At 58.7% G+C, this 22,417-nt stretch overlaps 5 protein-coding genes across 6 annotated transcripts; 3 read left to right on the top strand and 2 right to left on the bottom strand.

Moving 5' to 3' along the window:
* Window positions 1-1,303: 1,303 nt before the first annotated feature.
* Window positions 1,304-11,734, bottom strand: LOC308181742 (alanyl-tRNA editing protein Aarsd1-like). The gene is made up of 12 exons (XM_080565314.1): window positions 11,577-11,734; window positions 11,377-11,499; window positions 10,733-10,892; window positions 10,212-10,269; window positions 9,683-9,839; window positions 9,473-9,589; window positions 9,152-9,282; window positions 8,908-8,974; window positions 8,658-8,749; window positions 8,004-8,058; window positions 7,423-7,517; window positions 1,304-7,262 (listed from the first exon to the last, which is right to left on the bottom strand). The coding sequence occupies exons 1-12, from the start codon at window positions 11,613-11,615 to the stop codon at window positions 7,127-7,129; spliced, it is 1,230 nt and encodes a 409-aa protein (XP_080421440.1). The 5' UTR covers window positions 11,616-11,734; the 3' UTR covers window positions 1,304-7,126.
* G6PC1 (glucose-6-phosphatase catalytic subunit 1) lies at window positions 1,643-4,934 on the top strand (the record flags this gene model as incomplete). Its single annotated transcript, XM_080565317.1, has 5 exons — window positions 1,643-1,872; window positions 2,645-2,754; window positions 3,301-3,409; window positions 3,561-3,676; window positions 3,944-4,934. 5 exons carry the CDS (start codon window positions 1,643-1,645, stop codon window positions 4,453-4,455), a joined length of 1,077 nt encoding a protein of 358 aa, XP_080421443.1. The 3' UTR covers window positions 4,456-4,934.
* A 94-nt stretch (window positions 11,735-11,828) lies between the features above and the next one.
* Window positions 11,829-14,512, bottom strand: PTGES3L (prostaglandin E synthase 3 like). 2 transcript variants are annotated; one of them, XM_080565324.1, is made up of 7 exons: window positions 14,363-14,512; window positions 13,396-13,509; window positions 13,205-13,271; window positions 12,798-12,896; window positions 12,350-12,439; window positions 12,203-12,256; window positions 11,829-12,034 (listed from the first exon to the last, which is right to left on the bottom strand). In XM_080565324.1, exons 1-7 carry the CDS (start codon window positions 14,368-14,370, stop codon window positions 12,023-12,025), a joined length of 444 nt encoding a protein of 147 aa, XP_080421450.1. In that variant the 5' UTR covers window positions 14,371-14,512; the 3' UTR covers window positions 11,829-12,022. The 2 variants fall into 2 exon arrangements, with proteins under 2 accessions (XP_080421450.1, XP_080421449.1); XM_080565323.1 differs by having other exon boundaries at window positions 13,396-13,512; window positions 14,363-14,488.
* On the top strand, window positions 14,510-19,797 carry RUNDC1 (RUN domain containing 1). Its single transcript, XM_080565312.1, has 5 exons — window positions 14,510-14,924; window positions 15,963-16,121; window positions 16,394-16,592; window positions 16,860-16,967; window positions 17,998-19,797. Exons 1-5 carry the CDS (start codon window positions 14,604-14,606, stop codon window positions 18,861-18,863), a joined length of 1,653 nt encoding a protein of 550 aa, XP_080421438.1. The 5' UTR covers window positions 14,510-14,603; the 3' UTR covers window positions 18,864-19,797.
* RPL27 (ribosomal protein L27) lies at window positions 19,355-22,293 on the top strand. Its single transcript, XM_080565322.1, has 5 exons — window positions 19,355-20,012; window positions 20,113-20,195; window positions 20,413-20,582; window positions 21,190-21,300; window positions 22,203-22,293. The coding sequence occupies exons 1-5, from the start codon at window positions 19,910-19,912 to the stop codon at window positions 22,249-22,251; spliced, it is 516 nt and encodes a 171-aa protein (XP_080421448.1). The 5' UTR covers window positions 19,355-19,909; the 3' UTR covers window positions 22,252-22,293.
* The last annotated feature ends 124 nt before the right edge of the window (window positions 22,294-22,417 follow it).

Below are 22,417 nucleotides of genomic sequence, written 5' to 3' on the forward strand. Positions count from 1 at the left end.
GAGCAGCTCCCCTCTGGTTTGGGGTTTTATTTTCACTGGCTGTGGCTGGGAATCCCCCGCTCAGCAGGAGGGGGGTGACCCCGTGAGCATCGGGGCTCTCCGTGGCCAGCACAGGGAGGCTGCTGCGGGGCTGGACCCTGCCAGCCTGCACCAAAGTGGCCGAGCACGGGGCTGGAGCTGGTCCATGCCCTCATTCCCCTTCCCTGGGAGCACGAGGAAAGCCCCAGCTCCTAGGAGCCGAGGCAAAGCTCCTCGCAGAGCACCCGCGGTGCTCCCTCACGGCTGCAGCTCTGCCGTGGCATCAGCTCAGCATGAGCATCATTCACAGCTCAGCATCTCACGGCACATCTCCGAACCACTTCGCTGCCGTAAGGGGACAGATGTTTGCCAACGTTTTACCCTTCCTTGGCTTTAGCCAGCACTGTCTGGGCTGTGCTCCCAGGGAGGAGGATGTCGTGTTGGTCACCGTGGGGCAGGCAGGGAGGAGGAGGAGGAGGAGGAGGAGGATGCCCCCCAGGTGCCTCCACTCGCTGCCTGGATGTGACCTCTGCCTGCTGGGGGCCGCAGCGGGGAGCGGTTCAAGGCTCCTGACCCGAACTTTCCCGAGGAGAGAGATAAGTGGTGCGTTTTCACTGGCTGCTAATCATTAACGCCCCCTTGTCTGCTCCTGCCCCCCATGGGCACCCGCACCACACCACCGGGCCGTGTTTTTCTGCGGCAGCGGCCGGGCAGCCAGCACTGGGACACGGGGTTTGTCCCCCTGGGATGTGGGGTTTCTCCTGCCAGGCTGACCCCAGTGTCCTGGGCCCCTGCAGCCAGCTCCGTGTTACTCATTCGCTGCTAACTCCCAGGGGGGACGAGGGAGATAAAACTGCCAGCACCGTGAGCCTGGGGTGGAGAGGCCCCGGGCAGGGACCCGGCACGACAAGGGATGTCCTCACCTCCATGACCATGGATGGGGTCTGGCAGATCAGGAGGGGCTAACCCAGGGGTGTGCTGGGCAGGATTGCTCCCCGTGCCTCATTTGCACAGGTCCTGAAACCCCGCAGGGCTCAGGACAGCATCGCCAGCAGCCAGCACCTCTCCAAGCTTTGCCCTCAGCCTCCAAGGAGCTCCCAAAACAGCTCGGAAAGGCTCCCAACGAGCAGAGACCTGGTTAAGTCGGCCTGGCAGATGCCGTGGCAGCAGGGTGCTTGTGCACCAGGCAGGGGTTTTGGCTCCGGGGATGGGAGCAGCATTTTTCCATCCCTCTGCGGGTGCTTGAGCTTCTGCCCTGCTAAAAGAGTAAATGCTGGGTTCTACTAGGAGCAGTTAAAGTGATTTATTGGGAGCCAGGAGGAGCGGGGGGCTGCAGAATCCCACCCCGAGCAGCAGAGGCACCTGGCAGTGCAGAAGGAAGGGGTGGTGAAGGGTTAAGGCACCCGCCGGGCACGCTCCCCGCTGCCTGTTTTTACGTAAGTCCTTCCAAACATGTTTGTAACAACCCCCCGGTGATGCACCTTTGGCAAAAGTGGTTTTGGGTCCAAAGATCGGCGCCGGGACAAGCGACCTGCCGGCAGCAAACACGAGCCCGCAGGGTATAAAACCGCGGCGCGGCGCGGGGCAGCCCGGACCCGCCGGGAGGCAGCTGAGGAGGAGGAGGATGGAGGCCGGCATGAACGTCCTGCACGACGCGGGCATCCAGGCCACGCGCTGGCTGCAGGAGCACTTCCAGGGCTCCCAGGACTGGTTCCTCTTCATCTCCTTCGCCGCCGACCTCAGGAACACTTTTTTCGTCCTTTTTCCTCTCTGGTTCCATTTCTGCGAGCCGGTGGGCATCCGGCTCATCTGGGTGGCCGTGATCGGGGACTGGCTCAACCTCGTCTTCAAGTGGTGAGTAGCCCTGCGCCGCGGCTCCCCCGGGGCGTGCCAGCACAGCTGGGCTCACGTTAACGCGGGGCAGATGCGCACCCAGCCCTGACGTGAGGTCCTGCGGCTCGGCTGCAAGCCTGGCAGTGATGGTTGGCGTTCTCCATCCCCGAGCTTTGCAGCAAAGGCTCTTCCCCCTTCCCCAAAGGCAGGCAGGAATCAGCCCGCTGCAGACAGACACAGAGACCCCCCCCGCCATCAGCTGGAGCCCGGCACGGCTCGGTGTCAGCCACGGGACGTGGTGCCGGTGGCACAAGGGGACCAGCGCGGTGCCACCTCTGCTGTGCCATCCGGCGCCTGGCGTTGTGCTGGGGCTTGGGGGCTGCTGTGTCCCACGGCTGGGCCCTGCAGGCTGCTCGGGAGCTGCGCTGGGTGCTCTGGTTGGGGCTTGGATGCCCCGGGATGCCCACGCTGGCTGCGTGTGATGGGGCCGGGTGGCTTCCCCCTCTGCTGGCACCATGGGGTGGCCGCTCTCAGCCTGGAAAAGGCACGGGGGGAGCAGACATCTTCTCAGCACGTTTGCCTGCTCCTGGGAAGTTCTTGCTCCAGGAATAACGGGGACAAGGCCAGGCAGTGCCTGCTGTGAACCCCCAGCTGGGTGCTGTGCCCGATGGATGCCCTGGACCCCCTGCGGGTCCTTTGCCCCTTTCAGCTCCCAGCCAGAGCGGGGACCGGAGCCGTGCTGCCTGTTCCAGGACCCGGGCCCACCCCAAACCCCTTTCTCCTTTCTTTTCAGGATCCTGTTTGGGGAGAGACCCTACTGGTGGGTGCACGAGACGGACTACTACAGCAACGCCTCCACCCCAGCCATCCAGCAGTTCCCGCTCACCTGCGAGACCGGCCCCGGTAGGGTCCCGCACCCCAGGGGGGGAGCACGGGGACTCTCTGTCCATGGGACCCAGGGGTCCTGATCACACGGGGTGGGTGTTGGCATGGCTGGGACCGTTATCTCAGCCGTTATCACCGAGCTGCGGGGCCACCGCCTTGCCCTGGTGGGGCGGAGGCAGGGCAGCCCCGGAGCGGAGCGGACCTTTACCCTCGGTGTGCGCAGACGTGGTGGCTCAGCACAAATCCTGCTGGGGCCGTGCTCAGCCGCGTGCCGGCAGCAGCTCCACGGGGAAGGGGCTCACTCGGCCCCACTGCAACCCTGTCGGTATTTTTCTGTCCGTGGTTGCAGCCGGCCTGGGGCTGAGAGTGGCCTTGGCACGAGCCATCGAGGGTGGTCGCTGCCCTCTGCCTTGTCCTGATTGCCGGACAGGACAATCGTGCTCCTCGTGCTGCTCTGGCACCCACCTGGGGATGGGCGCTCGGTGCCACGACCCCGCTGTGTGGGAGCCCCAGGGGACAGCCTGCTCCCAAGGGGGTCTGACCGGGGGCTTCCTTCTCACCCAGGGAGCCCCTCCGGCCACGCCATGGGCGCAGCAGGCGTGTACTACGTGATGGTGACTGCCCTGCTCTCCATCGTGTCGGGCAAGAGGCAGTCGAAGACGCTGAAGTACTGGTAAGCTGTGCGCCCAAACTGGGGGCCAGGCTGGGGCGGCCCCAAAGATGAAAGGGAGGCAGCGGATCCCATATTGGCACGTCTCGGGGGTCCCCGATGGCAGCAGGAGCCGACCCCCCCGGTGCTGACGCAGCCCCTCTGCCCCTTGCAGGGTTTTGTGGACGGCGCTTTGGACGGGCTTCTGGGCGGTCCAGGTCTGCGTCTGTCTGTCCCGAGTCTTCATCGCCGCCCACTTCCCCCACCAGGTCATCGCGGGGGTCTTCTCCGGTGAGTGTGCCCGCTGGGTCCCCTCCGCCCCACAGCATCCCCCTCCCGGCCCCCCGCCGCGTGCAGCAGAAGAGCTGAGGCTCCGTGCCCGCTGCCCTCCAGGACGAGCCTTTGCCCGTGTCTGGGGGGGCCGTGGGGAGAGGCGGCCAAAGGGCGAGGGGCTGGAGGCTCTCAGGGTGCAGCGGTGGCCGTCGGGGTGCCCTGACCACGCAGGAGCCCCCCCGGAGCCCCCCCAGCTCTGAGCAGCGGTGCCTCCTCTCCCCGCAGGCATGGTGGTGGCCGAGACCTTCCAGCACGTCCGCTCCATCTACCACGCCAGCCTCCGCAGGTACCTGGGCGTCACCACCTTCCTCTTCAGCTTCGCCCTGGGCTTCTACCTGCTGCTGCGGGCGCTCGGCGTGGACTTGCTCTGGACCCTGGAGAAGGCGCAGAGGTGGTGTGCCCACCCCGAGTGGGTCCACATCGACACCACCCCCTTCGCAAGCCTCCTCCGCAACCTGGGCATCCTCTTCGGGCTGGGGCTGGCCCTCAACTCCCACATGTACCTGGAGAGCTGCCGGGGGAAGCAGGGCCGGCAGCTGCCCTTCCGCCTGGGCTGCGCCGCCGCCTCGCTGCTCGTCCTGCACCTCTTCGACGCCTTCAGGCCGCCCTCGCACCTGCAGCTGCTCTTCTACGTCCTCTCCTTCTGCAAGAGCGCCGCCGTGCCCCTGGCCACCGTCGGCCTCATCCCCTACTGCGTCTCCCAGCTCCTGGCCACGCAGGACAAGAAGGGCGTCTAGCGGGGGGGCTGTGGCACGGGTGTCCCCCCAGGTAACGGCGCGGCCGCCCCGGCTCCGCGCTGGGAGCAAGGAGCGGACCGTGGGACCGTGGGGTTTGTGCTGGTTTCTCTCCCCATTACGGCTGCGACCCCGTTACGACTCCACCGCTGGTGCCGGCCGTGCCACAGGTGCTGGTGGCACGAGGGACAGGGGTGGCACCGCCGGGAGCAGGGTGCTGCGCGCCCATGGGTGCTCAGGGTCTGCTGGCGAGGCGGCTCTGTCACGGGAACGGGCGGGCTTTTGGGGGGGGGGGGAGCAGGATTTGGAGACAAACATGGGCTTGTGGGAGCCCGCAGGCCCGTAGCCCGTCAGCCCATGGGCCCCGGTGTTCGGTATTTGCTGCTGCGTGAAGCAGCGTGGGGTTTAGGGTGTGTGTGTGTGTGTGTGCACGTATACAGAGGGAAAAAAAGGGTATTTTATTAAAGCTGGAGGTGTATTTAGCTGGTGAGTTCAGCTGTCTCGTGGGCATGGGGATGGTGACCGAGTGCCACCCGCAGGGACCGGGAGGGGGCTGGAGGGAGGACGTCCCTCCTGGGGTGCTGCTCCTGTCCCTGAGAGGCGCGGGTGGAAGCACCAGGAACGGCAGCGCCGGGCTCCCCACGTCCTCCTGCAGCCCGAAATACACCGGGTGGGGAAAGGACAGCCCGGGAGCCCCTCGGAAGAGCGCGGAGCTGTCCTGGCCCACATCCAGCAGCGACAGGGGCTCTGGGCAGGGAGGCAAAGCCGCTTTCGAGCTGTTTGCTCCGGGCTCCTGGGTGCGCCACGCGCGTGGCACCTCGCTGCTGCCGGCAGCCAGCACAGCCTCAGGACCGGCCGGGCTGTTTGGGGTCTGGGCTGTTTGGGGTCGAGCTGCCCCGGTGCAGCCCCACTCGGCTCTCCTGCATCCCCGACCCCCTGCCCCATTGGTATGGCTCCAGCACACGTACCCGCGGGGCTCGTGCGCATGATGGTGCAGGCTGGTGGCTCTCGGGGACACCACGGTGCACGCACAGGCTGCCTGCAGCCCCCGTGTCCCCGTGCGGCTCAGCCGGTGCCCGGTGCCCCGTGGTGGTGAAGCCCAAACCACAAATCACCCGAACCCCGCAATAAAACTCAGGGAGCGAGGGCTGCTGCTGCTGCTTGCCCTCCTCCTGCAGCAAAGCGTCCCAGCAGGAGCTGGTGGCCTGCACAGCCCTGACCCTTGGCCTGATCCTGCCGTGCACAAACAGCTCGGGAGCTGGCGGGGGGCTCTGCTCCGTGCAGCCAGGGGAGGAGACTGCAGGTGCTGAGGCTGCTGCCATCCCCTGCGCTCGTGGCAGATAAACGGTTTTAGGACGGAGGTTTCTCGTGTTTTATTTCCCTGATTATTATCAATATCTGGACTAAAGCTGTAGTGCTAGATCTAGGAAGGAAGGAGGGAAAAAAAAACATTTTTCCTAAAAACCTATTCCCAACTCAGGCTTTTTCAGCGTGGCTCCGCAGCGCCCCTTTTGTTTCTGCAGCTGAGATTGCGGCAGCCTCAGGAACCTCCCTGGCAGAAAAGGCAAAGCGGAGAGGCAGTGGGGAGGAGTTATTAATCCAGGAGGTTTTGCATCGGTATAGCCTAGGAAACGCCCGGTGTGATGGGGTTGGATGTGGTTTTCTGTCTGCCTGCAGAACAAAGCGCCAGGCGGCGGTTCCATCTGCATTTAGTTCTCGCGTAGAGCCAGCACGTACGCGTTACCATGGCTCTGCCAGGCCTCCCACAAGCAGATGAACGTCCCTTTTTTAATAACGTGCTTGGTGCTAGTGCAGAAGAGCTTCAGGACTGCAGCGACGAAGCTGGTGCTACCTGAAGGCTGCTCCCAGCATGTCACAGCTGGGTCAGCAGCCGGCTGCTGTTTGAGGAAGCACCAAGTCCGGAGGGCAGCAGCAGCCCGGGGCCCCAGCAGGGGCTTTGGCACGACCACCTTCAGCCCTCCAGCATCTGCAGAGACTTCTGAGTAGCCAGGAAAAAAAAGCCAGTTTCTTGTTTTTAAAGAAAGGGCTCATGGAGACTTGCTCACAGGCTCAGCACTGCATCGTGTCTTCTCTCCCAGTTCTCTCTGAGCAGTAAGCAGCCACAACTGGTGACCAGCTTAGTTTGGTCTTCTAAAAGGGATTCACTCATCTGAGCATCCCTCCAACTCCTGCCACGTTTCTCTCCTTCTCCCTACAAAGGCTCGGCATAAAAACTTGAATCATTTTTCTCTGTAGCTGCTTGAAAATACCATATTCAAACCCTCTGCTTCTTACCAGTATTCTGATATTTTTTTAAATGCATCCAGTTTATTGTGAATAAATAGGTTCACAAAGCAACTTGTACAAACTAAAAGCCATGATACACTGCAAGGCAGAGGGCCCTTCTCTTGGTTTGTAGGAAGCTTATAAAAGTGGTCATTATTAAACTCTTTAATTCCTTAAGAAGTGTACCACTTGTCTGGGGAAATTAAAGAAACCTCGCAGCATCTAGTGTCAGAGAAAAACGGTGATGGCGGTTTCCCTCCCCCTGTCTTCCATGAGCATCTAATCAGTTCACAAGAGATGCATTTTTTTTTAAATGTCTTTATTTTCTGAAACAGAACTTGGTGGACATCATGCAAAGCATGGAAGACAGCTGTACTTTGAGAATTCTTTATGTTTCAGCTCTTTGGTGGCTGACGAATTCCTGGAGCAGAGCTTCCACTTCTCCTCGCCGACTCATTTTGGTCGCCTTGCCCTGAAAGCGGCCTCGCTTCCCCGCTCCTTTGCCTCCCAGCAGCTCTGCCACCCTGCAGTAACGATAGCACGTGCTGAAGGCCACTCACAGAGAAGAGGGTAGCCTGCCCTAACCTGCTCCAGGCAGCAAAGAAGGGTCCATAGTCTAATTACATTGCTCAGCTGCTTAGTCAGAATTCTTACTGATTTTAAAGAAATCATAGAACGTGGTACCTGGGACCTAAATTCTCAACTGCTTCAACAGGTCCAGCTAGAAGGAAGAGTCCTGCTTCTTTTTCATCTCCCACGGTCAGGAACAGCAGGGTTTCCTGTGGACAGAGAGACAGACCTTGCTCCACAACAGCCACTGCCCTCCTTTTCCGGGAAGGGTACAGAGACACCAGCTACAGGTCCCCTTAAAGCATGTAAGCAAGTCGTGAGTTCATTACTGAGACCAAAACTCAATTTGAAATAAGAGGGAGAGAAGCTTTAGAATCTCTTGTACTGAATCCTATGTTGTGGGGGGCAGAACAGGTACTGGGGTATCCTTAACATGGCCAAGGAAGACCTGTATGGCTTTTCAGGGACAGGCTCTTCTACAGTGCTCGGAATTTTTGCTGCTGTATTTCTTGACCGTTGGGGATCCCCCTGTGCACTATGGCTGCTGGGGACAATAACCTCGTGCAACTTTTGGAAGGAAAGAGATCTGTAGCTTGTGGCTGTGGCACAAACAGAAGCCTAGTCAGCCCCTGTCTGTGCTACAGACCTGAAGGAAAACGCCACTGGTGTCAGGTTAGGCTGCACTGATGACTCACCTCTGTCCCTATCTCGTTAGCGATGATGTTCATGAACTCAGAGTCACCCTCTTTCCTGCATGGATGGGTAAAAAGCCACTTCAGAGAGGAAGAAGAAAATCCACACCAGAGTCCAAAACATCAATCACAAACCAAAGGCAGTGACAGTACCTAAGTTTAGCTTTTGTTAGCTTTCCATTTTGTTTAAGACTAAAATTTCCCACTGCCCTCAGAGAAGTTGAAAGAGCAGCCTATGATCGTGCCTGGGGTTTTGGTCTCTCGCTGTTAGGATGGAGACTATTTTTTTTTCCTATATATCTAAATCCTTTTTGTGCGTTTCTGTGGATATATTAAGAATTATTTAAGTGTTTAAGAAATTGAGCTCCTCAGTTTTATTTGAAAATATTGAGGGCAGAAAGAAATCAGACACAGTTATTTCCTAGCTATAAAATCAGAGGAGTTCAGTGACTGAATAACTTACACATTTCTTTCATTACACAACCTTCCAGTAGGCCCAGTCAGTTTAATATTTTGTTCACCTTGTTTATATTCATCCATGAGCAATGTTTGACTTTTAAACAATAGTCATAAGCTTGAGTAGGTGTCAGAGAGATGCAGCTGTCACAAATCATATAATATCGTGGCTTCCTACCCCTTTCCCTGAACTCCCCATACCTGTGTAACACAAACAGCTGACTCTGAACAGGTTTGCTCTTGAAGTCCCGCGCTATCAAAACAGCAATGTCTCTAAGCAGGTTCAAGTTATTCTGAAAGAAAAGTGAATGGATAAGATGGATAAGGCAGAGTGAACACCAAGCTTTGTTCCCAGAGATGGAGCAGTTTTGATAAAAACGGATGCCTAAACTTCAGTAGCTTGGGCCTGCGGGGAGCAGACACAGTGTGCTTTTCTCAGCCATCCTCATACCTTCTGAAGCAGCTTCACTGAACCCTGCAACCTCTTCACGGCCTCAACGTGCTCACCGGGTCCGTTTCTGAAATAAAAAGGAGAACCTTAATTGATACTTAGAAGGATGAAGAAAAGATTTATTAAGGGAGCAAAAGCAGATAGCGTATCACAAAAAACACTATGCAGATGCACCCTAAGGTTTATGTTATATTTGTCAGAAGGAACAATAAAGATGAAAGAACCAAAGTGCAAGGGGTATTACTTGAGCAGTGAGGTTAGAGCCTTCTCAGTGTTGTGACTTTGTTCAATTGACTTCAGAACTCGGTTCCCTGCCAGGAAAACCAAGTTGGTTTTGTTCTTTTTCCCTTTTTCTGTGCCAAGGAGTTTAATAACCTTGAAAAGAAAAACACTCCGGTCAGAAAAGGAGAACGGTATTTTGCTCTTACCCTTACAGGTGGTCAGCCCCACCCCTTTACCACTAGGACAATTTCCAGCACACCCTGGATCTCCAGGACTTTTGTTGTGCTCAGTCTGAACGTGTGGAGCAAGGCTCCCGAAGGTAACCGGGCTGCAGCCCCCCTACCTGCAAGTCGCTCAGGTTGGAGACGTGAGTCCCGCAGCACATGTTGGAGTCTACGCCTTCGATGTTTATAACTCGCACTGGCCCTGTGTGGTCATCCGGTAAGCCACGGCTTCTCACCTAGCAAAGGGGGAGAACAGCCAAGGAGGTGACACGCGTGCCACAACCGCTTCGGTCCCACGGATAGCGTCAGCTCTCTACCCCATCGCTCACTGTTTCAACTTCGGGGTCATCCGCAGCCAGCTCCCGCACTGTCACGGGCACCCTCTCCCGGATCTTCTCGTTCACGCTCCTCTCCAGGGCTTCTATTTGCTCCGCCGTCACGCAGGGGGTGTCCAGCTCGATGACACTTCGCTGACGGCCCAGCTCCCTGCACGGATGAGGAATATCAGCCGCTGTGGGAGAAGAGCAGCTGGAAGATCCCCCTGCGCAGCACCAAGTGCCATCCCAGACTAGCTGCTGGGAACGTGGTGACTGAAACAAACCGCACCTCCCTCCTCTCCCTGCTAGTTACAGAGCATCAGAAGCACACCATGCATTCGGAACACGACAAGACAAAGCAAATACTTTGTACAGCTCGTCTCCAGCCCAGTCAATTCTCCCAGGCCCTCTGTGGTCAAATGAAATATCCAAGAGCAAAACTGCTTTCGAATTATCAGCGTTCACCTCCTCACGGCCCAGCACAGTGGCATACGCCAAACCAGGCAAGACTGAGGTTAAAAGGAGCCTTTTTCCTGCTCACCATGAAGTCGTTTTGAATCCAAACATCAGGTCTGCAATGGCAGTGATGAGGTGCTGTCCTGGAAGAGATGTGCAAGCAACGGCTTTGAATTTTGGACACGGGAAAGAGAATTCTCTGCCAAAGTGTATTTTTTCTGCTGACGTTTCCATGACATTTGGGAACCATCCCAGGCACATGCCTGGAGGTGCGGGGCTGGTGCTCGTGGTTGGAAACAGACGGAGGAGGCGGCTGCTGCCTCGCGGCCCGGGGGAACCCAAGGGCAACACGGCGTGCTCAGAGCACTCCCCAGCGGTTTGATCGTTTGCTTCCAGCCCTGCCCGCAGCCGGTTTACAAACCACGGAGGGCTTCCCCTCCCAGGCAGCCCTGGGGACAGCCGCTGGGCACAGCGCTGTCGGGTCAGCCTTCCCCCTCCCCAAATCAGGGGAGACGAACCGGGCACTGACCCCCACCTCGGCCCAGACCGTGTGGCTCTGCCCACCACCCCTGCGGCTCGGTGCTGCCGGTGGTAACGGGCCCGGACCTGAGTGCTGCTGCATGTGGTCGAAGCGACGCTCCCAGTCCAGCGACAGCAGCACGGCGGCGCCCGGCTCCAGTGCCGTCTGCACGAAGTGAACGGCTTCGGGGCCCCGGCGGGTGACACGCAGCACCGGCACGTCGCCGATGAGCCCGCGGTCGTCGGGCTGTGGGAGATGGGGGTCAGTGGCCGGGCCTGGGTCCCGGTCCCGGTGCAGGGTCCTGCTTCAGGGTCCCGGGTCCTGGTCCCAGGCCCTGGTTCAGGGTCCCAGTCCCAGGTCCCAGTCCTGGGTCCCTGTCCCGGTTCAGCGTCCCAGTCCAGGATACTGGTCCCGGTGCAGGGTCCTGATTCAGGGTCCCAGTCCCGGGTCGCAGTCCAGGGTCCCAGTCCTGGGTCCCGGTTCCTGGTTCAGGGTCCAAGTCCTGGGTCCTGGTTCCTGGTTCAGCGCCCCAGTCCACGATCGCAGTCCCGGTTCAGGGTCCCGGACCAGGGTCCCAGTCCAGGATCCCCGTTCAGGGTCCCGGGTCCCTGTCCCAGATCAGCGTCCGTCCCGGATCCCGGTCCCGGTGCAGTGTCCCGGTTCAGAGTCCCAGCTCCCAGTCCCAGATCCCAGTTCCCAGTCCCAGATCCTGCCCCCAGCCCTTCCGTACCTGCCCGCCGCCCTCGGGGAAGAGGATGGTGTCCTCCAGCACCACCTGGAAGCCCCGCACCGGCTCCCCGCCGCCCTCGGGCCGCAGCTCCGCCGCCTGGCACGACACCACCCTGGTGGTGAACTGCAACACAGAGACGGCGGGGCCGTGAGAGACCGGACCGGGCCTTACCGGGCCATAACCGCCGGCCCTGCCGCTACCTGCCGGGCCCAGCTGTCCCGCTGGCACTGGAACACCATGGTGGCGGCGGAACCGAACAGGCCCAGCGGCAGGCAACGGCGAGCGGCGAGGGACACGGGGCTGCGGGGCCCTGCCCCCCTCCCTGGAGGCCCCACCTCCTCCCGGTACGCCCCGCCCCCCTCTCGGTACGCCCCACCCCCTCCCGGTACGCCCCACCCCCCTCCTCCCGCGCCCCCCGGACCTCCCCCGGACAGCGGACACGGGCGCAGGGCGGCGGCTGCTGGCGTTTATTGCCCCCGCCGGTAACCGGCGCTGGGAGACCTAGGGAGACCTAGGAAGCGGCAGCGTTCCCGGAGGAGGCTCCGTTCTCCTTCTCGAGTCCTGCCCGCCTCCCGGTTCGGCGGTGTTTGCTGCCGGTGCACCGGGAGAGCCTCGCGGTGGCGGCGGTGGCCAACGGGAGGTGGCTTCAGAGGTCGTCCTGCGGAGAGGGACAAGGAGCGAGGTGGGATGGGGCCGGTAGCAACCGTCCAGTGCTGCCCGGGAGCATCCCTGCAGCGTGTTCCAGCCCCGGGGATGGCAATCGGGGCGAGTGGAGCACCAGAGGCTCCTGCAGCGCCTGGGGAAGGCAGCTCGGGGCTCTACTCACGTCCAGGTCATCCATGGTCGGGGCAGGGCCCTTGTCCGTGACCTTCTGCAGGAGCTGGATGGGGAACAAAGATCCGTCATGGGAACTCTGCGTGCCCGGCTTCACCCTGCCTCCCCGAGCACCCAGCCCGCGCTTTGCCTGGCTCACCTCGGCGTACTCCTCCACCATGGCCCTCTCCACCTCCTCGTCCCCTTCCCAGTCCCGCCAGTTGTCGAAGTCGACGGAGAGCCAAGCTGGCTGTGGGCAGAGAGAGCAGACCTTGAGGGAGGGAGCAGCGCAGAGGGGACCTGGTGGCCCTGACCTCGCACGGAGCGAGTACTGTGCTCCCAAACAGCACGAGGGCTGGGTAGGCATGGGAGAATGTCCCTGCGTCTGCAAGGACCGATCCTGACCCTGCCCACGTTGAGGGACAGGGATGCCAGAGGGCAGAGGTGGGCTGGCAGGCACCGGGAAGCATTCCTGGCTCCGGCTCTTGGGGGCTCTGTGTTGGGGTGCCCCAGGGTGTCCATCCTGGGGGCAGGTAGAACCCAGGAAGCCAGCGTACTGGAGACCGACAGCCCCCCGGGCTCTCTTTACTGCAGGATGCCATACACACCTTGATGTTCTCCTTGGTGATACGGGGCCATGCCACTTTCTCCTTCCACTTCCTTATGAAGCACGTGATGGAGCGATCAGAGCGCTTATCCTGTGAGTCCTGCCAAGAGATGGGGATGCCTCACCTCAGTGCCTGCCAGACTCCTCTCTATTCCACTGCGGATACACGCTCAGCTACTCCCAGGCTGCGGGACACAGCACCGTGGAGGAGGGCTGTTTGTGGCCCAGCACCGTGCTGCTAGGGACAGACCCAAGCTCAGGGCTCCCAGGCTCGTGCTTGCTCCACTCAAGCTCTCAGGAAACAGGCCGGATTCAACTCAAAGCAGTGCTGTTTGTGGCATCACAGGCCGTGTTTAATTCTAAGCCTGCCACAGGCTGTCAGGGAACAGTTTCATGGGGAGGTCTCACCTTGGAGTTCACCCTGCCGTACAGGTTGATCTCATTGTAGAACTCCACTCCATCTGCGTTTTTGCAGCTGCCAAAACACAAACACTTGTTTTAGGACGGGGCTGAGGCCACGTACCACAAGCTCTTATAGGGTCCTCCCTGTCCCCCCAAACCTCCCCGATCCAGGGGCTCACGAAGCAGCAGCAGCTCACCTGAACACCACCCGGTGATCCTCGATGACGACTTTAACGTCTCTGCTGTCCTCCACGCAGAACTCCAGGAAGACGTACCGCGGGCGGTCGTACCACAGCGTCTTTGCGTGTTGCCTGCTAAAACACAAGCGCAGCGGGCATTTCCGCGATGCCTTTGGCCTAACAGCACCGGGCCGGGACCGTGCGTGAGGTGCGGGACAGGGATTTGGGGCTGGGCCGTGTTTGTCCCAGTGAATGCCATCAGGGTCTGCGCTGCGGGGCCGGTTATCACAGAATCATAGAATCATCTAGGTTGGAAGAGACCTCCAAGATCACCCAGTCCAACCCCTGACCTAACACTACCAAGTCCTCCGCTAAACCATATCACTGAGCTCTACATCTAAACGTCTTTTAAAGACCTCCAGGGATGGTGACTCGACCACTTCCCTGGGCAGCATATTGCAATGCCTAACAACCTTTTCTCTTCCTAACATCCAACCTAAACCTCCCCTGGAGCAACTTTAGCCCATTCCCCCTCGTCCTGTCACCAGGCATGTGGAAGAACAGACCAACCCCACCTCGCTACAGCCTCCTTTAGGGTACCTGTAGAGTGCGATAAGGTCGCCCCCGAGCCTCCTCTTCCCCAGGCTGAACGACCCCAGCTCCCTCAGCCGCCCCTCGTAAGCCCTGTTCTCCAGACCCCTCACCAGCTTCGCTGCCCTCCTCTGGACTCGCTCGATGTCCTTTTTAGTGGTGAGGGGCCCAAAACGAGCACGCTCCTTATTCAGCGGCTACCCCCGCGCGCTCCCCAAACACACAGCGAGCCCCGGCAAACCACGGGTCCCCCCGGTACCGGGCCGGGACGTCCCCAGTCCCGAGCCCCCGTACCCCAGACCCCTCTCAGGGCGCTCCCCGTGCCCAGCGGGGGTGTCCGCCCCCCTCCCCCGGTGCTCTCCCCGGCTCCGTTCCGTGCCCGGGCCGCGCTCACCTCGCCATGTCCGAGCCGGGCCCCGCCCCGAGCTATTCCGGGACCCGGTGAGGCCGGGAGCGGGGACGGGGGGGGGGGGGGGGGGCCGGCGGTCGGCTCGGTGCCCCGGGGCCCCGCCGAGCCGCCAGGGGGCGCTGTGGCGGCTCGGGGCCCGGTGGCTCCGGTGCCGCGCAGGCCCCGAGCACCGGGGGCCGAGGGCACAAAATGGCGGCGGCCGGGGCGCCGCGCAGGTAGCGCCGCCATGGAGGCGGAGGGCGGCCCGGGGGGGCCGGGGGAGCGCTGGGCGCCGGTGGGCGCCGTGACGGCGGAGGAGGAAGAGGAGGAAGAGGAGGAAGAGGAGGCGGCGGGGTCGCCGCGGTCGGTGCCCCGGTTGCGGGCGGAACGGCGCCGGTTGCACGGGGCGCTGCTGGCGCTGGCCTCGCACTTCGCGCAGGTGCAATTCCGGCTGCGGCAGGTGGCGAGGGCCGGGCCCGGCGAGCAGCAGCGCCTGATCCGAGACCTCGAGGACTTCGCCTTCCGCGGCTGCCCCGCGCCCCTCGCCCACGGCCTCGGGGACGGCCCGGTGAGCGCGGGGCGAGGCAGGGGAGCGAGCGCCGGGAAAGGTGCCGAGGGAACCGGTCCCGGAGCGCGGTGACAGGACGGGGGGTGGTGGCTTTAACTGAAGAGAGCGGATTTGGGTTAGGTATAAGGAAGAAATTCCGTAAATTCCTCAAAAGGGGCATGGTTTAGTGGGTGGCGTTGGTATTAGGGCGGTGGTTGGACCGGATGATCTTGGAGGGCTTTTCCAACCCTAATGATTGTAAAATTCTTAATTACGAGGGCGGCGGGCGCGGGCGCAAGCTGTCTGGAGAAGCTTTGGGTGCCTCTTCCCGGCAGGGCTCAAGGCCAGGTTGGACGTGGCTTTGGGCAACCCGATCTAGTGGGAGGCGTCGTGCCCGCGGCAGGGGGGGTGGAACGAGATGAGCTTCACGATTCCTTCCACCCCAAATGGTTCTGTGATTCAGATTAAAATCCAGTTAGCTGCAGCTGTGCACCTGCCCGCCGCTGGCTGAGGTGAGCGGCTGCCGTGGCCGCCCAGCACGGCTCTGCCCGGAGGCAGCGCGCCACTCCCAGGGCGCGGCAGGCTCCAGGTAGAGAGCGAGCAGGCAGGCGGGTCTGCGGGCAGCTCGGTCGCAGGAGCGTGCAGGTTCCTCCCGCACTGAAGCCAGCTTGCTGGGACGGCCCTCAAAACACCCAGCTCGGTGTGTTACTGCTCAGCGCTGAGACACGGCGAAAACTCAGCTCGGTACGATGCTGAGATACGGCAGCGTCTTGGAGGATCTTTGATGCCCAAACGTTGTGTGGGTGCTTGGAACAGCGTGTCCTGTGTTCCAGCCCTGCGCGATGGGGCTTGGCTGTGGGAGGTTTGAAGAGACTCTTGCTCTGTCAGATGAACTGATGTGACGCTCTTCTTGATGTGCGCACACACCTTTTTCTTGAAATGGCTTGTAGTGTTCAGTAGTTAATTGCATGAACTGAAGGAAGTTCTCATGCCATGATCCTGTTCTCTGTTGACAATGACAGTAAATGTTTAATTTTATTTACTGGTGACTTTTTTCAGAGTGAACAGGAGAAGCAGGAGCGAATTGAGGTCCAGAAGGAAAAGCAGAGAGAGCTGATCTTGCAGCTTAAGACACAGCTGGATGACCTGGAGACGTTTGCTTACCAAGAGGGCAGCTATGACTCTCTGCCACAGTCTGTGGTTATGGAAAGACAACGGGTAAGGCTCTTGAAGTCATTCTGCGTGTGCTTTTTGCTTAGGATTTGTGAGCCTCTTAAGGACTGGCCAAATCCTTCGTTCTGTGCTTCTCACTGGCAGCTGTAATACAGTATTAATAGTTAGTCTGCATGCACAAATGTGATCCTGTCATCTCTTGTAATTTTCAACGTATAACAAAGGAGCCTGTTGCCAAGGTAGTGAATGGAGTATTTTGGAGCTTGTGGGCAGCTGCGTTGCACGGTGAGATCATGCTACCGATTGGTGTTTCGTAGATGATTATAGATGAGCTGATAAAGAAGCTGGACATGGACTTGAGTGCAGACATTGCAACGCTCTCTCCAGAGGAATTGCGACAGCGTGTGGATGCTGCCATAGCACAGATTGTTAATCCAGCCAGGGTGAAGGAGCAGCTGGTGGAACAACTGAAGACGCAAATAAGGGACCTTGAAATGTTCATCAACTTCATTCAGGGTCAGTGCTCAGTTTTTAGATGAGCAGATTGTATTGTTTTGTAATTCCCTGACATAGTTATGAGGAGGAAGGCCACAGATGTCAGAGGATGGATGTAGGGATGGTGCCTGGGTCATGGTGAAGTACAGATCTCTCTGAGCTGGTGGTGGGGAGAATGAGACTGACAAGGAAGGTGCAAGGAGGTCTAAGGGAATATTGACCTCAGTACTTGGGATACGCAGTTTAAACTCACAACTGTAAAGTAATAGTGTGAAACTCTTCTTCTAGATGAAGTCGGAAGCTCGGGTAAGGCAGAAGATGGCCACTGTGAGTGTGCAGGTAGACAAGATGGTGGTGGCTCCTGTAAACCAAATACCCGGTCTTCTGGAAACAGAGGTAGGCACTGCTTGGCTTGGAGCTTCTATTCCTGCTCTAGCTCATTTGAGGTTCATTGGGCACAAACCAGCATCCAGTCACGTTAGCTTGTGGGTTTGTTTTTTTTTTTTTCCTGGCTGTTGGCTTCGATTCTTTACTAATCCCACTGAGAGAAGGCCTGCGTCCAGTTTCTTTGCCCTTCTTAAGCGAAATCATGAGAGCAGTTGCAGAGCTGGAACATGTGGCAGAGAGGAGTGGGACTGGTCCTCAACTGATGTCAGGAATAGAGGGGTTCTGATACTTAGCACAAAGTGCAGAAAGATTGAGCAGCCTTGTCTTGTACACGTGGCTGGACTGCTCTTTGAGTTAATAGTTCTGTGAGCAGGTACCATGGGCTGGATGGATCCAGTGTTCTTTATAATTTTAGACTTGTCTACTTATATGAATTTGTTGGAGCTAGAAAAATGTACTAGAGGAAATAGAATCCCTTTACCTTTTGTGATTTTAAGTATCTGCCACTTGGAGAGATGGAATACTGATCTGGATGGGTTTTGGGTCTTACCTAGTGTGGCTACTCTTAGAAATTGAATTTAATAATGGTGCCAGGAGTAAGCATGTGTTCAGCTGCTGAGACCAGAAGCTTCATGAAAGTAGCCAGTGATCTCCTTAGCAAAGGGTCTAGTATCTTAAACTACCCATTTGATATTATAGTGTCTACAGACTGATCACTATCTTGTCTTTGGTTGTATTGCCCACCAGAAAAAGCTGCTGTAGGATTTCTTCTCTGTATGTGATTTAAGACAGATCTGATTATTGAGAATGGACCATTGAAAAGTTTGCTTTTTCTGGTTGGGTTCAGCGCTTTGCAACTAGAAAAAATACCATCAGTCCTACTGACAACAGCTCCCAAGGAAAGTCTCTCTCTGCTGGAGGAGGAGCAGATGTGTACTCCCACTGTGTGTATGACAGAGCAGAGATGTTGGTCTGCTCAGCAATGAAGGTCTCACTCCTTAATGAGAGTATTTTTTTCCTCTCTTTCTAACCTGATCAGTGAACCCAGAAGATGCCAGAAAGATGCGAGAAACGGGCCTGCACCTCATGCGTCGCATGCTTGCTGTGCTGCAGATATTTGCTGTTAGTCAGTTTGGTTGTGCTGCTGGTCAGATTCCTCGTACCCTCTGGCAGAAGGACCAAGCCAACAAGGACTATTCCCCCTTAATTAAGAAACTGGAGCTGTCAGTAGACCGGGTAAGGCAGCTAGCAGTGAAACACCAGCAGGAAGACCATGTTATCAGCTCCTCCGATCTGCAGGACATTCCCTTAGGAGGGAGAGATGAGCTGACTCTGGCTGTGCGGAAGGAGCTGACCATTGCTTTACGAGACCTGATGGCTCACGGGCTCTACGCCTCTTCTCAAGGGATGAGCCTGGTGTTGGCACCCATTGCGTGCTTGATTCCTGCGTTCACCTCCTCACCGCAGACAATGCATCCCTGGGAACTCTTTGTGAAGTATTACAACACTAAGAACGGACAAGCCTTTGTGGAGTCTCCAGCTCGCAAGCTCTCCCAGTCCTTTGCCTTGCCTGTGACAGGAGGAGTCGCCATCACCCCGAAACAGAGCCTGCTGACGGCGATACACACTGTCCTCACTGAGCATGATCCCTTCAAGCGCAGTGCGGACTCTGAACTGAAAGCTCTGGTGTGTATGGCGCTAAATGAGCAGCGCCTGGTCTCCTGGGTAAATCTGATCTGCAAATCCGGAGCTCTGGTACAATCTCACTACCAGCCATGGAGCTACATGGCAAACACAGGCTTTGAGAGTGCACTCAACATCCTCAGTCGCCTGAGCAACTTGAAGTTCAACCTCCCAGTTGACCTGGCCGTCCGGCAGCTGAAAAACATCAAAGATGCTTTTTGATGTATTTTTATTGTAGATCATCCACTTTCCACAAGTAGGCAGCTGTTGGGCTCCAGAAGCCTGGCTTTTTTTTTTTTTTTAAGACCAAATTTGGCTCTTTGAAATTTATATTTGCTTTTAGGGAAATCTTATGGTGTCCTGATGCTGGAGGTTGGGTGCAGTACAGCACCCCACCCTGCCCTCATGCGGTTCTGAATAGCAAAACTGGCGAGCGGATGCTACTGCACGTGCTACGCCAGGTGCTGGCTGGGCGCAGTAGAAGCCTGAGCACGGAGCCTGTATGTGGGACAAGTCCCTTACAGGAGGCCACAGCTGAGCTCCTGTGCTGTGTCTGCATGGTTATTTCTCAAAATCTGTGATCTAAGCGGTGCCACAGCGAGCCACCTCCGCCAGGAAGAGCGGGCAGTATGGCCGCAGGACTTCAGCTGCTTACTTTGCAGCTGCTCGGTGGTGTGCGATTTGCTTTCCCCAGTGCAAATGCCCAAGAAAACTGGGGACAAATCCTGCTGAGGCACCGGGCCCCTGCGTCTCCTGCGCTGGTGGCTCCGAAACCCAGAGCACCAGCGATGTTCGTCACGCTGCCGGGTGTGGGGCTGGCGTTCAGGTCTCTTTGTGCGGAAATCCCAAAACTCCTTTTTCGAAGCTTTTTGTGCGGAGCCCGCAGCGCCAGTGGTGTGGTGCTCCCTAGCGGCTGCGTTAATCGCTTTAGCAAGCCTGCGCGTGGGGAAAATACGTTTCCAGCTACTCCGTTTTAATTTGTGTCGGTTCCTAGCCTTCGTGCCGCGAGCGCGCTAGCTCCCTTTGTGATATTTATAATCAGAGTTTAATTTATCTATCTGTAACTCCTGGGGGAAGGAAGACTGTGCTTGGTGTAACGGCAGCACCTCTGGGCGCGGGCTGCGACCGGTTCTGAAATGAAATCGTGAGCAAATTGTGGCTGCCTTCTTGTCTGCCTCGCGCCGCCGCCACCGGGGGCACCGGGGGGAGGCCCGAGGCCTGCAGCGGCCCCGGGCCCGTTGCCTGGCAACCACGGTGCCGCTCTGCGCATGCGCGACCCCGCGTCGTGGAGCCCTGAAACGGAAGTGACGCAAGGTGAAAGGGCGGCTGGCTTCCTTTTCCGGTGTGGGCGCCATCGCAGCGGCTGTGTCGGTGAGTGGGGGCCGGCGCCGCCATCCGCGGCCATCCGCCGCCATCGCGGGGCCGGGGGCGGCCGGGGCCCGCCGCTGAGCGCCGCGTGCTGTGTCCGCAGAGATGGGCAAGTTTATGAAGCCGGGGAAGGTGGTGCTGGTGCTCGCCGGCCGCTACTCGGGGCGCAAGGCCGTCATCGTGAAGGTGAGCGCGGGGCCGGCCTGCGGGGGGCCTGCGGGGCCGCCCCCGCTCCTGGCTCGGTCCCGGACCCCCACCCCCGGCCGTTTCTGGGCAGCGGCTGAGAGCCCCGCGGCGCTGCCGCCCTTCCCGGTGTCGGTGCCTTTGGGGGGGCTCCTTTCCCGGCTCCCCGAGGGGGCTGGCGCTCGGCGGGGCCCATCGCGGGGCGGGCGGTGTGTTTCAGAACATCGACGACGGCACGTCCGACCGGCCCTACAGCCACGCCTTGGTGGCGGGCATCGACCGCTACCCGCGGAAGGTGACGGCGGCGATGGGCAAGAAGAAGATAGCGAAGAGGTCCAAGATCAAGTCGTTCGTGAAGGTTTACAACTACAACCACCTGATGCCCACCCGGTGAGCGCGGTGATTTCGGCGGGACTGGGGGCTGGTGGGTGGCAGGAGCAGCGCTGTGTGCTCTCAGCGCCCGCAGCTCTCGTGTGTTCTCTTTGCGGAGTGCCGGGGGGCGTTGAGGTTCTGGATCGCGTGGTTGAACGGGTGCGAGGCACGCGCTCTGCAAAAACAACTCGGGAGGTTGTAAAGCTGATGTGAGAGAGCAGCGAACTGCTGGCATCCCCAGCTGGCTCTTCGCTCCAGCCACATTCAGCTTCAGCTGATACTGGGATGTCAGTGGAAGAGCCCTTACAGCAATTGGGAGGGTGTGGTTGTGACAGCTGTTTTGGCACAGTACTGGTTTTCCTGTCCAGTTGCAGCTGCTGCATGCAAAGTGCTGGACAGAGGTGCTCGTCTGCTGCCACAAATGTACCTCTTTGATTTGTGTACTGAATTAAATGTCTCTGGATGTTTTAGTGGTGGTTTGACTACCAGAACTAAACTGACTTAAGTGCTCGAGCTCTTTAACATGGCCCTAACTCACGCGTTTGAGGGGTCTGGTTTGTTACTGTCTTTTCACCCTTCGTGGCCATCCGGTGGCTGTCTCACACCGCGCTGCTCTCTCGTCCAGGTATTCCGTTGACATTCCCCTGGACAAAACCATTGTCAACAAGGACGTGTTCAGGGACCCCGCTCTGAAACGCAAGGCAAGGCGTGAAGCCAAGGTGAAGTTTGAGGAGAGGTGAGTTGGAAGCTCTTCGTGGCGCCAGCGCTCGCTGGAGGAGGTGGCGCGGTTGTGCCCCAGCCCTGCTTGAGCCCCAGGTTGGACACTTCTGCTCCAACTCCCTCGAGCGTGTTTCTGGAGTGGATTACTTCCCTCCTGGCGTGCTTGTTCACCCAACGAGGAGTTCAGCCTCATGGATTGAGAGACTGCATTTCGCTGAGAGCAGGAGTGGCTTAGGAGCAGCGCTCAGCTGATGTTGGCACTTACCTCGCTGCTGCTGCTCTGCGCCAGCGCAGGTGGGGCTGTTCCCGTGCCGTACGGCGATCTCTCGGTGTCTTAGTGCCTCGTGTCCCATGGGATGCGTGTCACCAGGCTCAACGTGGCAGGGCAGCGCTGACGCTTTGCCCCCAACCCTTTCACGTCAACAATCCTCAGTTTCAGCGCTCGCTTCGGAAGCTCCTTCCTTCAGAAACTCTCCTGGGCAGGGCGTCCTGCCGCCAGCCCGGGAGCTGGGTGTTTTAAAGCACGTGCGCGGTGCCTGCCCCCTCTGCCAGTGCCTGCAGGCTGTGCTCTGTGCGCAGCCCCCGCCGGGCGCGTTCCAGATAAATCCAAATCAAGCGTCTGGTGGAGATGCCCCGCGCTGCTCTCCCGCTCCTTGCTGTGAAAGCTGCTGCAGTGGGGGTGTCCTTTATAAAATGATTTAATGAGGGGAAAGCCGCAGGCTGTCACTTCCCTGGGGCCTTCAGCTTTTTAGGGAAGGTTCAGTTGGCAAAGTGGGGTGAAGAGGGCGGGTGAATTACTTGTGGGTGAGGGGCACGCAGTGTTTTGCCTGAGAAGGAGGACACGGATGGATCGGGTGCGTGTTCGGTGCTGTCTCTACAGGAGCAGTCTCTCTAACAGTTGTGTTCTTCCTCTTTCAGGTACAAGACGGGCAAGAACAAGTGGTTCTTCCAGAAGCTACGATTCTAACCTTGTAACAAGGCGGCGTCAATAAACGTTTATTAAAAACCATTTTGTTTTGTTGTATAAAACAGCGGTGCCAGGCCCCTTTCCCTGCGGTGCAGGCTTGCTTTGTGTTTCCAAAAGCGCTGGGAAAGCAATCGCAGTCCAGGCGCACTTCTGAGACCTCGGGAGC

The sequence above is a fragment of the Anser brachyrhynchus genome (genome assembly GCF_964034855.1).
Source record: "Anser brachyrhynchus genome assembly, chromosome: 22".
NCBI classification, from domain to species: domain Eukaryota; kingdom Metazoa; phylum Chordata; class Aves; order Anseriformes; family Anatidae; genus Anser; species Anser brachyrhynchus.